This window comes from Geospiza fortis, unplaced genomic scaffold (assembly GCF_000277835.1).
Source record: "Geospiza fortis unplaced genomic scaffold, GeoFor_1.0 scaffold40, whole genome shotgun sequence".
Lineage (NCBI taxonomy): Eukaryota > Metazoa > Chordata > Aves > Passeriformes > Thraupidae > Geospiza > Geospiza fortis.
In genome coordinates this window covers 12,872,563-12,885,590 of record NW_005054297.1, presented here as the reverse complement: position 1 = coordinate 12,885,590, position 13,028 = coordinate 12,872,563, and the positions used below count along the sequence as shown (strand labels likewise).

Below are 13,028 nucleotides of genomic sequence, written 5' to 3'. Positions count from 1 at the left end.
ACATCATAGGTTCCTGATCGCTTTTGCAAATTTTGCCAAATGATCCTGTACTGCATGCACTTTTTTTTTTAAATCAGAAGTGTTTTGTTTCTAAAATTATAAATAAGCCTTCTATAATTCTAAAAAACACACTGAACACAAACTCTGTTTGGAGTGACAACCGCCATTCATTGAGAGTTTTGAGGTATTTCCGAAGAGAAACGGCACCAGCAAAGTTGTTGAATCCAGTTGTGTTGCACTGCAGGAAGATGTCCAGTTAGCAGCGCCCTATGGAAGAAAAAGGTACATTTCAGTGCAACTATATTTTCTAAATCTCTGAATTGGGTTGGTTTCAAGATAGGCACACACTCATACTGGCTGAAATCCCTCACTTCTCTGTCACAACTTAGCCATCTCTTTGAACTTTGAAGGGCAGGAAGACAGCAGACGCGCAGTAGCAAATTGTCTCTTGTGTAAGGAAGGAAGCAAGTTTTACTTACTACAGCACTGGCCACAGTGAAAGCAACCAGCAGAGAGAAACCATGACAATGGTCCAAATAGAGTGAAAAAACAAGATTTCCTTCAAGTAAAATCTCAGCCTTTTTCCACGCATTAAAAAAAAGGGCTATCCAATTTAAGCCTTTGGCAAGTATTTTAGAATCAGAGACGTTCAACATGTAATTTTGTTCTTTTGTTCAATCGTTCAAGGGCATACTGTGAAAACCATGAGTCATTAGGAACCAATATGCCCACTTACTTTTGACCCTCACTGTTGAAAGACTGCGGCTTCGAGGCACCTGCAAGACAAAGAGAAAAGGAAAATCAGGTGTGCTAAAGAACTGTAACCAAAAAAGCTACCCGGGGGCCCAGCAACATTCAGAAAATATGCACATTTATCAGTGCAGTTCTACTGTTACTAAGTCAAGTACAACAACTTTCTAGGTTTTTTTTCACAGCCTGCACACACACAAAAAAAGGAGCCCTACCCAAAGCCTCTCACATTTTCAATATTCACATTTTAAGTTGAGGGCACCTATGTCCATTTAATACAATGGGCTAACAGCTAGAAAAATATACACATTTTTAACAGAAATAATTTAAAACGTTTTGTAACCATACAATATGCAGAATTCTGCTAAAGTTTCACATATCTTATTTGTACCACCTTCCCTTCCTGCTCACCCTACATTTATTTTTGGCCCCTTTGATGCATTTCATAAATTAGGAGTAAATTTAGTGTTTTATATGTACTCCAAAATGACTGAAACACTTCCAGATGATGCTATTATTTATTCAGAAGGGCACTAAAGCAACGGGAGTAGGGGCAAAGCATTCCAAGATACACAGTTGATACTTCTGAGAATTTAACTATGATCTACTTCTCATACAGTATCTCTACTGATCATTATACCAGGCAATAACTATCTGTCAGTTCAGCTTCACCTCATTCGAGACCATCAAGCAAAGGCACTTATTCCCAGTGCTAAAATGCACATGTGGCACGTCAGCATTTTTAACAGGTTGCCTACATTCCTAGTTAAAATACTTGATGATGTTAACACTACAAACATTTAGCTGAGGCTTACTTGACCACACAGCAGAGGACGGCCACAGCTGCAGCTTCTGCTTCTAATTCTGCATCTGCGAGGACACTACAAGAGAAAAGTAGTCTCTTGAAGAGTAAACCTCTTCTGAGAGAGAAGGTTTAATAAAGACACACTTTGCAAGCCATGACAAACTTGCCATGATGGAGACAAGGTTTGAGGACAGAGCAGAAACATGGTAAGCTTTCTCCTTAGAACAGGTTCTGACAACAACCATACATCTGCATAATTAATACATGAAGGAAAATGGAACTATTCATCCTATATACAGGATGAGGCACTAAAATCTAATTGATATTTGATATACTACTCCACCCATATAGGGGACAGTTAAAAACTTAACCTTTTAAATTTTAAAAACAGTGTTGAAATCCACTGACTTCCCTTAACATATTTCTTTAACAAAATACATACCATAACCATTTTTTTAGTGACTACTTCTCCCTTCACAATAACAGTACCATCTTCTATCAGAGGAGGCCAGACGTGATAGGCCACAAAGGGAGCTGCGAAATCTGAGTCAAAGCTACGAAAGTACCTGTTGAAACAAACAGAACAAGAAATGTCTGCATATAAGTGCCGAAAGAGAAATATGTTCCAAATCATCAATGTTGATAAAAAGTAGCTACAGCTCTAATATCTTTCCACATCACAAAAATATGTATTCTTTATGTCGTCCTGTAAAAGAAATGGACTTGGAAGACAGACTTAGCAGAACATACTGTTTACTTATCCTGACAGATATTCTAATAAAGCCATCTCACACTTCAGAATGGCACTAGACCTTAATTTTTGCATAAGCCCCACACAAGCCAGGGCCCCTGTGTCCACTGACAGATTAAACCTTCTGAGCAGCAATTTGCCAGACACAGTCATCCCCTCTTCCTGGAATACCTTGCTAGAACAAGCCCCCTATAAGGACAAATAACACGTCTGTCTTTATGGATTCAAACTCACAACAAATACCAAATAACAGAAATTGTATAAAAAGCAATGCATCTATATGTTAGTAATCTATTACAATAGTAAATTATATAAAACAATGTCATAACCAGAGGCACAAAGCAAGGCATAGGGTACAACAATGTTTGGCTGGCTCTTTGTAGAATGCTATCACATGTAATAAACAGATATCTTTTAATTTCTACAATTTTAATTTAAGCTCCATCACTGTGTACCACATACAAATGCTATGCATGTAAGCATATACATATGCCACATTTATCTAGCTAGACAGGTGTACGTGTCTCCCCCGGCAGCACACAAAAACATATTAAATGTGGTTTCTTAAGGCCATACACACCAAGTAGGTGGAGAAAGCATCTCAAGACTATATCACAGTGGTTTTGCTTCCTAATTTAGCCAATAGCTTTGAGTGTCAAAAGCTAACTGTCCTGTATTTGGATAGGATCATTGAGTAGTCCTGTATGATTTTGCACTCCCCTGTTGAGAGTCTACTTTCATCTTCTCTATTTCTCTCCTTGACTTCTCAAGCTCTTCACGACCTGGGTTCCATTCTATTCTAAATTATTACTAGAAACTTCCTTAGTGATGTAAGGTGTTTTGCTTTTTAGAGAAATTTTTATGACCTATCAATTCCAATTATTTTCTAGACAACATGGAAGCACCCTACAGCTCTCTGCTAAAGAAACAGCTTGACCCTATAGAAAAAAGAAAAATTATTAACAAAATTCTCATTTTTAAGAGGCAGTTTTGGTTTTGCCCTGCTCTAAACCAGAAGAGATGGGAGCATATTAATACTCATATGTTGTACAGCAGCCACAGCCTGGAGGTTGCAGCAAACATGTTGATGACCCTGGTAATGACACCAACTGCAAGATCTCAGCAAATGTGACTTTTACAGAACAGGCCAGTAAGGAGGAACGAAGATGCAAACATTTTTAAAAAGGTAGATAGAGAGTAAGCAGGGAAAGCTGATGATCATTTTCTTCTTAAATGATAAATATGCTCTTGAGACTGAAGTTTATCTAGAAAACTGCTCTGCGGTTCACTAAAAAAAAATTGTTGATGCTTATGTACATGCTAGTATTTACACACTATCCTACACCTTAAAGACATACCAAATTCACTACAGGCCAGGGGGTTTTGCCCTAAATTAATGTTTAGCAATATTGAACTGCTATATTAATTAGGAAACAAGTAGACTACAAAACCTTTAATGGTAAGTCTGACTGAATATAAAAATTTCTTACATGTTCCTATTGAAGCATTCTCCATCAACGCCATAGGCAATATCAAGAGGAGGAATGAGTGTCTGCATTGAATAAGCCAAACAGCACACCTCTCGAATCAAAGCGCTGATCACAACGAAATCCAACTCTCCTGGACATGGAAGCTTTGGGTTCCTGTTCATGCAGCAAACTACTTCCTGAAAATAAACATACATGAGTAATTTGCACTCACTAACAATTTTTTTCACAAGCAACTACAGAAATCCCCCCTAAATATGCCTCTCAGCTTTCTACATTTAAAGATCAGTATAAGAAGCTCATAGGAATGTTGCCCTGGACTATTTCAGAAAACAACAACTTCAGAAAGTATGTGCTGCTATGAACAAACCAAGGAAGCTGTTACTAAGTCATACATATACTAGTCCTAGCAATATTGTTCTAGAAAATAAACTGCTACAAGACAAAGTCCATATAGTAATTCTTTTCTCCTTCAGGTTACAGTGCATTTCTAATTTACATATTCTGAATTTACTAGCTCCAGAAAGAGATCACCACTGTCCTTGACTTACATGGACGCTGCAACAAACGTCATACAGATCCTTGTGGCAAGCTATATAATCCAGGACAGCAACTTCAAGTGATGTAGGTCCCCCTCTGTAACATATAGCCAAAGTGTCTTTTACATTTATTTTCACCTTCCAGAAGGCCATCTTTGCTGCACGGAAAGATTCCTGTAAAAGTAAAGAACATCTAGTTAAATACAGGAGACCCAGTTTAATATTTTATCAGTTATCTAAGAAAATTAATTTGACCCACTATCATCAAAACAAGGAGGAATATAATACATTGCTGTAAAGGAGAAAATTAACTCATGAGGAAGGAATTTTCTGATTGAGTGTAATTTATTTGCAGAAGATAAGATTGAAAAGCTTCATTTGCTGGGAAAAGACGTTGAACTGGAGAGTGTAAACTGAATGACGGTTGAAAGAAAAAATCTTCAGTAAGTAAAATGTGCTTGGGATCACACACATTAAGAGATGCTGTCTCTCTAATACAGGTATGTGTTACACCATTTTTATAGAAAAGAAGATTCAATACAGAAAAAATGAAGACTTTCTTCAAACTTAGTTCATGGTAAATGTGGGGTATCTAGATGGTTTCGAGGGACCCAATTAAACTAAAAAAGCACATAGCTACAAGCATAAGGAAAGCATGATACGGAAAGATTTTTAGCTTTTTAGTGTTGTAGTATTTAATGCACCATTCCCAAAAGAATTTTTCTAACTAAGGCAATGTTGACCACTGCAGATACCATGTACTTTTCAGACCAAATCACTTGACCAATTTCAGACTAAATTTCACTCTTTTAGTACCCGTACAATAAATCATTGACCCTATTCCAATCTTGGGACAGGTCAGGTAGGACACTACATTGAGAGTTCAATGTAGAAGTGTGAGGGGAAGAAAGAAAAATCAAAATAAAAAAGGGAAGAAAGCTTTTCTTCTCTGCACTTGACAGAAATGCTAATTTACCCACAATTTAAACCACTGCAGACATAGTATTTTACAACACACCTCCAGCCTGTAAAATAAGAAATAATATTTCTTTCTCACCACACATGCAATGTATATTATCCTCTGCACTGTCTCCAAGTTACAGACATATCGCCTCAAAATGCACTCTGCCTCCAAGCGTTCTTTAGCGTAAATGAAGTTATAGCGAGCTATGAGGCAGGCACGGTGTGAAGCGCTGCCCCGCCTGAGCCGGGGAGGTGAACAGGGCCTCGGGCAAAGGGCACGGCACTTGGGAGGACAGGGCCTCACGCAGGGTCTCACGCAGGGTCTCACGCAGGGTCTCACGCAGGGTCTCACACAGGGCCTCAAACGGCATGGCAGAGGAGAGATACAGGGCCTCACACAGGGCCTGGCACAGGGCCTGATACAGGGCCTGACACAGGGCCTGACACCGCACAGCGGAGGAGAGCAGACCCTTGGACGGCATGGTAGGCATGGAGAGCAGGGGCTCGGACCGCAGGGTAGGCATGGAGAGCAGGGGCTCGGACCGCAGGGTAGGCATGGAGAGCAGGCCCTCGGACGGCATGGTAGGCATGGAGAGCAGGCCCTCGGACGGCATGGTAGGCATGGAGAGCAGGCCCTCGGACGGCATGGTAGGCATGGAGAGCAGGCCCTCGGACGGCATGGTAGGCATGGAGAGCAGGCCCTCGGACGGCATGGTAGGCATGGAGAGCAGGCCCTTGGACGGCATGGTAGGCATGGAGAGCAGGCCCTAGGACGGCATGGTAGGCATGGAGAGCAGGCCCTCACAGGGCATGGAGAGCAGGCCCTTGGAGGGCATGGAGAGCAGGCCCTTGGACGGCATGGAGAGCAGGCCCTCACAGGGCATGGAGAGCAGGCCCTTGGACGGCATGGCGAGCAGGCCCTTGGACGGCATGGAGAGCAGGCCCTCGGACCGCATGGAGAGCAGGCCCTCGGACCGCATGGAGAGCAGGCCCTCGGACCACATGGAGAGCAGGCCCTCGGAAGGCACGGTGGAGGAGAAATACAGGCCCTCGGAAGGCACGGTGGAGGAGAGATACAGGCCCTCAGACGGCACGGTGGAGAGACACACCTCCGACGGCATGGTGGAGGAGTGCAGCGCGAAAGCCTACGGACGCACATGCAAAGAAGTTTCATGTCACTTTACCATCCTCAGATGCTTTTCCCTATGGCAGACTTCTTCATCAATTTAATTTTTACAAGGATAAGGTGAGTTTTGAGCCAAAATAATTAAAGAAGCTACAGCTGGTTAGTCTAATATGAAGGCATTTTCATAAAGTAACATGTAAAGCATATAAGGCCAAGCACTTTGTTCCTAGGAAACACACTTTTAACTAGTAATATTTTGGAGATTTGTTCCTCTTTCAGTACCACTGAAGAGTACTGCTGAAGTCAAACAAGTGAAAATTAAATACTACAACTACAGAGTAGAACTCTATAAAAGAGGACTCATCAACAAAATAACTGTTTCATACAGTTGCTCTCCATGTATTTTGTAAAGGTGCATTATTTGCTGTTTTGTCTGAAACCTAACATAACTGCTTTAAAATAAAATATTTGGGCACTAGAACAAATAGCCTAAAGAGTTTATGCTCCTTCATAACAAAGTAAAAATCTTGGCTTTTGTTTATATTTCAATTTAAATGAGGAAGAAATTCATGCTACCTAACATGACCGATTTCTATGATTCAGTGGCTTCTCAGAGTAAGGTCTCTACCTGCTCTGGATAACAGACTTTTTGCAATCCAGCATAGCAATCTCATCCCGCAAGTTCTCAATCTTCTGCTCGTACTCATCCAGTTGCTCTAGCCTCCTTAAGTTGCACCGGGAAGCCCTCAGACTTAAACACACAGAACAGTCAATCACAAGATGTCCTTCTATCAATGTAAACTATCTATCAATTAATCCTCATCACCACACAAAAGGAGCAAAAAAATAGGAAAATTATTGACCAAGCTCCTTTTGCTTGCTGAATAATTTCAGCATGCTTTCCTTATGCTGAAATACAGGAAAAATCCAGAGTTTAAAAACAAATGAAACAAAGCAGACCCTTGATCTTACTTTAAATTGTATAAGTGTAGTGTGGCAGGAAAGTGGATATAGCACTGTGTGCTATAGGAAAAATCACTGGTTAAAATTTGGCATCCTTATACTAGCTCAGATGATCAGGTCTAAAAGAAACTAATTTCTTTCTCACATTTAAGACGTTAACTAAACCATCTCAGTTTTCTTTCCTATAGATTAAGAACCTATGTATTGTCTTCTATCAGGTTCTTGGGCTATTTTTCTTTGCAGAAATACATTTGTCAGTCAAAAGATATCACAGATGTTAGTAAAGTAATACCAAAAGCTAACAATTCCTCTCCTGCTGTCCCCAAAAGAGGGGGTGATTCTTAAAGATTGGCAGACAACCAGTGAAGCAAGTTTATCTTCTGTCCTTTACTCTTAGTTAATATTAAAAACTATCCCAAAATCTCTGCTTTCCCTCCAAATACCAGTATTACTGTTGCTTTTCTCTTACCAAAAGTGGAAGGCAAAAAGAAAATATGTTTTCTATTTATTTTGAAGGTATTCACTCTGCCCTTCCTTTTCCTTACTGGAGGACCCTTGTGAGATTTTTTTGGGGAATCTGAATCAACAAAAGCTCTAACACTTATGAATTGATAGGATTCTTGTTCCACTTTTTTAAGGAAGAAGCTGACTGAGATGACCACAGGTAATAAGGCCAGCAACATCTGCTAAGAGGAAAGACTGCCCAGTTCCATCCTAAGTCAGCTCCTTCAGGAAGGACTTCTAGCAGAACAGTAGCAAAAGAGGGCTAAAGAATTCTACTACAAAGGACAACTGGGAAAAAAAATCAGATTTGGGAAGATGAGCTCTAGAAATAGGCATGGGGGAAATCCAAACTGATATTCTTGGAATCACTTAGTAAGGGCATGAAATTATATCACTTAATGTACTGACCCAAGACTTATGGAACGTTCATTGTTCTCGTGGTAATAGGATGCATGAGAATGTGCCTGCCACTTCGAGCTACCTCTTAAATTGCCATGGAGCTGGTAATAACTGCACAAACTTGTATCTGAAGCAATTTATTAACTTTCATATTATAATGCTCCATAAAATATGTTTTATGCAACTAGACAAAAACTCTTCAGGCCTAGTCACTCATCTGGAAATCCAACTCTCTTCCTCCATCTTATGACAGTGGCTTTTATCTTCTTATGTATTTATGTATCAATTAGATTGTATAATTAATTGTGACATGTTGTAGGTCCTTCAATAAATGTTACACTGTAGCTACTCTATTGATTTTTTTATTTAGGGTTTGTTCAGCATGCAACATTTCATAGACTATAACTTCACAAGGGATTGTCATGGACTATACAAAGCCTTTTTATGTAGAATACTGGCATGTTTTTCAACATCTCTGTCAAAAGCAAAACCTACCAAGTCAATTTATGAATGTGGGTGTGACTGTATCATTTGTACCCCACTTTGGATATATACACATGATACAGAGCTCAGATGCATTTTGAAACTCTGGTTTTAGGCCAGAAATAAAACATTTTACAAATCTCCATCAATATTTAGACATCAAGGGGAAAAAAAACCCAAAAAGCAAACAGAAAGAACTGCAGTTAATCTCCCTACTCTCGTTCCATCTGGTTGATCTGCACACGAGTTTCGCTTAGTTTGTCCTCCAGCTCTCGCAGTTCACACCTTGGTTTGCAGGACAAGTCTCTCAGCTGTAGCTCTCCTTCAGCTGAATCCTACCAGGAAATGAAGTAACACTGCTTGAATGTTCTACCTTATAAATTCCCTCAGTAAAGTACTACAGCATAATGGGCAGATGTATTTCTAAATATTTCAGCAACGATCATTCCTAAAGAAACTGAGAACAAAAGCTATTGCATTCTCTCTGAGACATAAGCAATACCTTTCAGGCACACCAAGGAAAGATTCAGTTATAGAAAGTAAAATATTCACTTTATTTTATACCTCATGGTAGAAATTATGGAAGGTCAGCACATGCAGATTTACTGCCCGAATCATCAGAACAAAGCATTTTGCAGATGTGTTGTATAGTTGGTTTTTTTAGTTAGTCAACTCCTGATTGACTAAATCATCAACTCAAGTAAACTTTTTGGGAAATCATGTATACAAAACAACAGAAAAAGTTATTAGAACACAGAAGGCAAGTATCATTCCAGAAAGCACACTACTATACATGCAGCTGCCTTTAACAACCCATAGAATGGCCAGCTAGTACTGGAATTAAATTAGTAACTGTGCAACAGGCTTTTCTTTAAATTTTGAATGTCACATGCAATTACAAATCTGCAACTGGTGTTCCTGGTGTACTATCATTTAATAACTTTGTTGTTTTATATTTTGGGAGGGTTTCGGCGCACCACCGCTCCTGCTTTATAATAGACTCTAACTCTTAAGGGATATCACTTTTTATTTATCCTATTTTAATTGTGAAATATTTTGACAGAGCAGGTGTAAAAATGAGAAACCAAAGAACATGGAGACATCACTGTCAAATCTCAGATCTTGAAGACTTTCCCCTAGCCTGAATTAGCGAAGTCTCTTATTTTCATTCAAACCAGAAAGTCACTAACAGAAAATGTCTTTTCTGTTAGTATCAAACTGTTAGTATTACAACCCCTTCAGTAAATACCAAATACATATGAACTCCAAATATCATGGCAGGAGCATAGTGGTATCATGACACACATGGAACACTTTTTTTAACACTCTAGGAAATAATATAATGTTAAGATATCCTTAGAGTTTTTTCCTTAATAAAAAAAAGTAAAAGGAGCTCACAGATTAATGCATGGAGTTTATGCACACCTTCAGCTTACACATGTATTTTCACAGTGCTCTTTTTTCTAAAAGAGATATGGCATAAATACTGCCATTATGTCTCTGCAAATGTGAATGTAAATGGCAAATCTGTACCTAGAAAAGGAAAGCAGTATAATAACACAGACTTCTTATACAAAGCAAATTCCTTCATAATAGCATAGTTGTCTCCATAGGTGTCTCCACAAGCAGCTAAGGACATATTTCATTAAGTAAAATCTGAGGGAGGCTAATATTAACAGAAAGTCATTAAAGCACTTCCGCAGGTATAAATTCACCTAGTTCTATTCCCTTAAAATAAGTTCCTTACACACCTGAGTGACGTTGTCACTTCCTGAAGCAGTACAACATATACTTGGCAGGAGACAGCCTTTTATTTTTGCTGCACAATCATCTAATAAAACACATACATTAAGAAATGGTAAGAACACGTACAGAAAAAGCCAGAGCTGGAAAAAATAGCACATGTTAAATGTGTAAGTAATTAGACAAGGCATCAATTTACCTCCTTGAGCTGTTTCATTGAGAATTGAGAAGACCTGCTTTTGAATTGCATTGTTCAGTTCTAATATTTCACAGCCTCGGCTCAGATTTTCGTCAGCAGAATTCCCCTGTAAATTGATGTGTATTATTACATCTGTGTGGGCTTTCTTACCTAAAGTTACTCCTGTTACAATCATGGCACATATCCCTCCCACACAAGTGTTCCATGTGTGTCATGATACCACTATGCTCATAATTACATCTTCCCAACCTTTTCTTACTGGGTCCATTAGAATACTCATTTTTGAATACTCATTTCTAATAGGCAAATGAGCAAAACATCAGGACTTCTATGACCCAGTTCATTCACTACTTGAGAAAGCATACTCCTTTTCCATCATAAAGAGGATGCAACCACAAGTTGAGTTAAAATCTTTCAACAGTTATTAAAATAATAATCTAGCAGATTGTTGGATTTTAAAAAATAGCCCAAAATCTGGTTTTCACTTTAGCTGAAATAATACATATAAGGCTCTTATCTTGCTTTGTCAGCAGTCACATGAAGCCTCCATGCAATTTCACCTCATTTTTAAGAGTAACAGACTGAAACATATACTGAAGGAGAAAAACCCAGCATTATGTCTAGGAAACAGCAAAACTACATCACTTTCATTAAGTGCAATTCTGAAAAGGAGTTGATTAGGTTAATCTTTTCAGGGTACTACTGCACCTGCCAGAAGAATACACACTTCGTACCTGCTTTACTTATCTTTACCTGTAACTTGTGTTTCACCTTCCACATAGATCACCCTCTAGGTCTTCAGGTTTTAATGACTCCATATGGTTTTTACAAGTTTCCGAAACAGCTGAAATTCCCACCCATGCCCCCATCAGCTTGTGTTTCGATTGCTGCAACATGCTTTCCTCAGGCCTTGGGGAGTGCAGTAAACCTGCTCGCCTCCACAAGAACACGGCTGCAAAGTGCATTTTTCCAGCTCATTACAGCAACATAACAGAATGTTTCCATCTGGCAGCTCCTCTTTTTCTGCAACAGCAGCCTGAAACTGTTCATCTTCATTTCCCAAGACCATAAAGACTATTCCTAAACCATTCAGCCCTCCTAAGGTCTACCTCCAACAACCATTTGCAAGATTTTGAAATACATGACGCTGTTCCTCCTCTGGCCTCCTCTGTGGTAGCTTTACCAGCTACCACCGAACTCCTTAAAACCGTCCTTTGCCATGAATCTTGCAGACAGTTACTGTAACTCCTATGTAACTGTATGTAACTCTAACTCCTATTCAACCATGAAGTAAAAGAAAAAAAACTGATATCCCCTGAAAACACTGCATTTCTTTTCTCACCAACCACAGCACACACAGTAGGTGGTTACAAGCTCGGGACCAACTATCTGCATCCTGAAGGTACAGAAACGTGGGGATGCCGGACGGCAAATTCTATCAAGATTTTTTTCCCACTGAGCAAAGTTACACCTGTGAAGGCTCATCGTTCCCTAATTTTACACTTTCTCTACTGCTTCCACTGTTTCACCTCCTCACCTCACCTCCTGTCACTCCTGCATGAACTCCATCTCACCCACCGGCAGCCCTCTCCTCTTAACGGCCGCTCCTCCCGCACCGCCCGCCGTTTCTGAAGCCGTTTGGCGGCCGTGCCGCGCGCTGCCTTGTAACAGCCTTTCTCCCTAACGAGTTTCCCCACCCAAAAAAGCTGGGATGCTGGATAACCCCTTCTCCCTTCCAGCAGCCTTTTTCCTCACGTTTTCGTGACCGTCCCTGGGCCCCAACCCATTCCTTCTGAGCACGACCCCAACCGTAGTCCTTCCACCGGCCGTTTTTCAACGCTCTCCTCCCTTTTAAGCACAGCCGGTACCGATCAAATCTCACTTTTAACCTCCAACCCTTCCTTTCAGGGAACCTTGTCACGGACAAAAAGCCAAATAACCGAAGCTATGGGAGCTTAACAGGTGTTAAAACTGCGCTAACTGGACGCGCGTTCCGGGCAGTGTCCCAGACCGCCCATGGAACGCCGAGCGAGGGCGGCTGTCTCTGGCCCCGAGGAGTGGCAGGACTCACCTCGTAGTTCTGCTGCCAGCTTTCCAGCTTCTCCTGCATCTCCCGGGCGCTTCCCGCTCCCACCAGGCTCTTTAAGTCTTTGGCCATGGCTAGATGTCAGCTCGCTCTGCTGTCCCTTCGGCAGTATTCTTCGGGCGGCGCGGGTGTAATGGAGATGGTAATGCCAGCCCGGGCCCCTTCCCTGGGCTTGGCCGCGTCCGAGGGCTTCCACAGCCGCGGTGGTGTCTCAACGGCTGCGCGGCGAT

At 40.7% G+C, this 13,028-nt stretch overlaps 1 protein-coding gene across 1 annotated transcript; it reads right to left on the bottom strand.

Annotated features, from left to right (window-relative positions):
* Window positions 1-674: 674 nt before the first annotated feature.
* Window positions 675-13,022, bottom strand: SPATA18 (spermatogenesis associated 18). The gene is made up of 11 exons (XM_031055689.1): window positions 12,784-13,022; window positions 8,987-9,105; window positions 7,050-7,172; window positions 6,344-6,440; window positions 5,602-6,062; window positions 5,390-5,558; window positions 4,345-4,506; window positions 3,797-3,972; window positions 1,998-2,121; window positions 1,566-1,631; window positions 675-776 (listed from the first exon to the last, which is right to left on the bottom strand). Exons 1-11 carry the CDS (start codon window positions 12,868-12,870, stop codon window positions 675-677), a joined length of 1,686 nt encoding a protein of 561 aa, XP_030911549.1. The 5' UTR covers window positions 12,871-13,022.
* Between the last annotated feature and the right edge of the window lie 6 nt (window positions 13,023-13,028).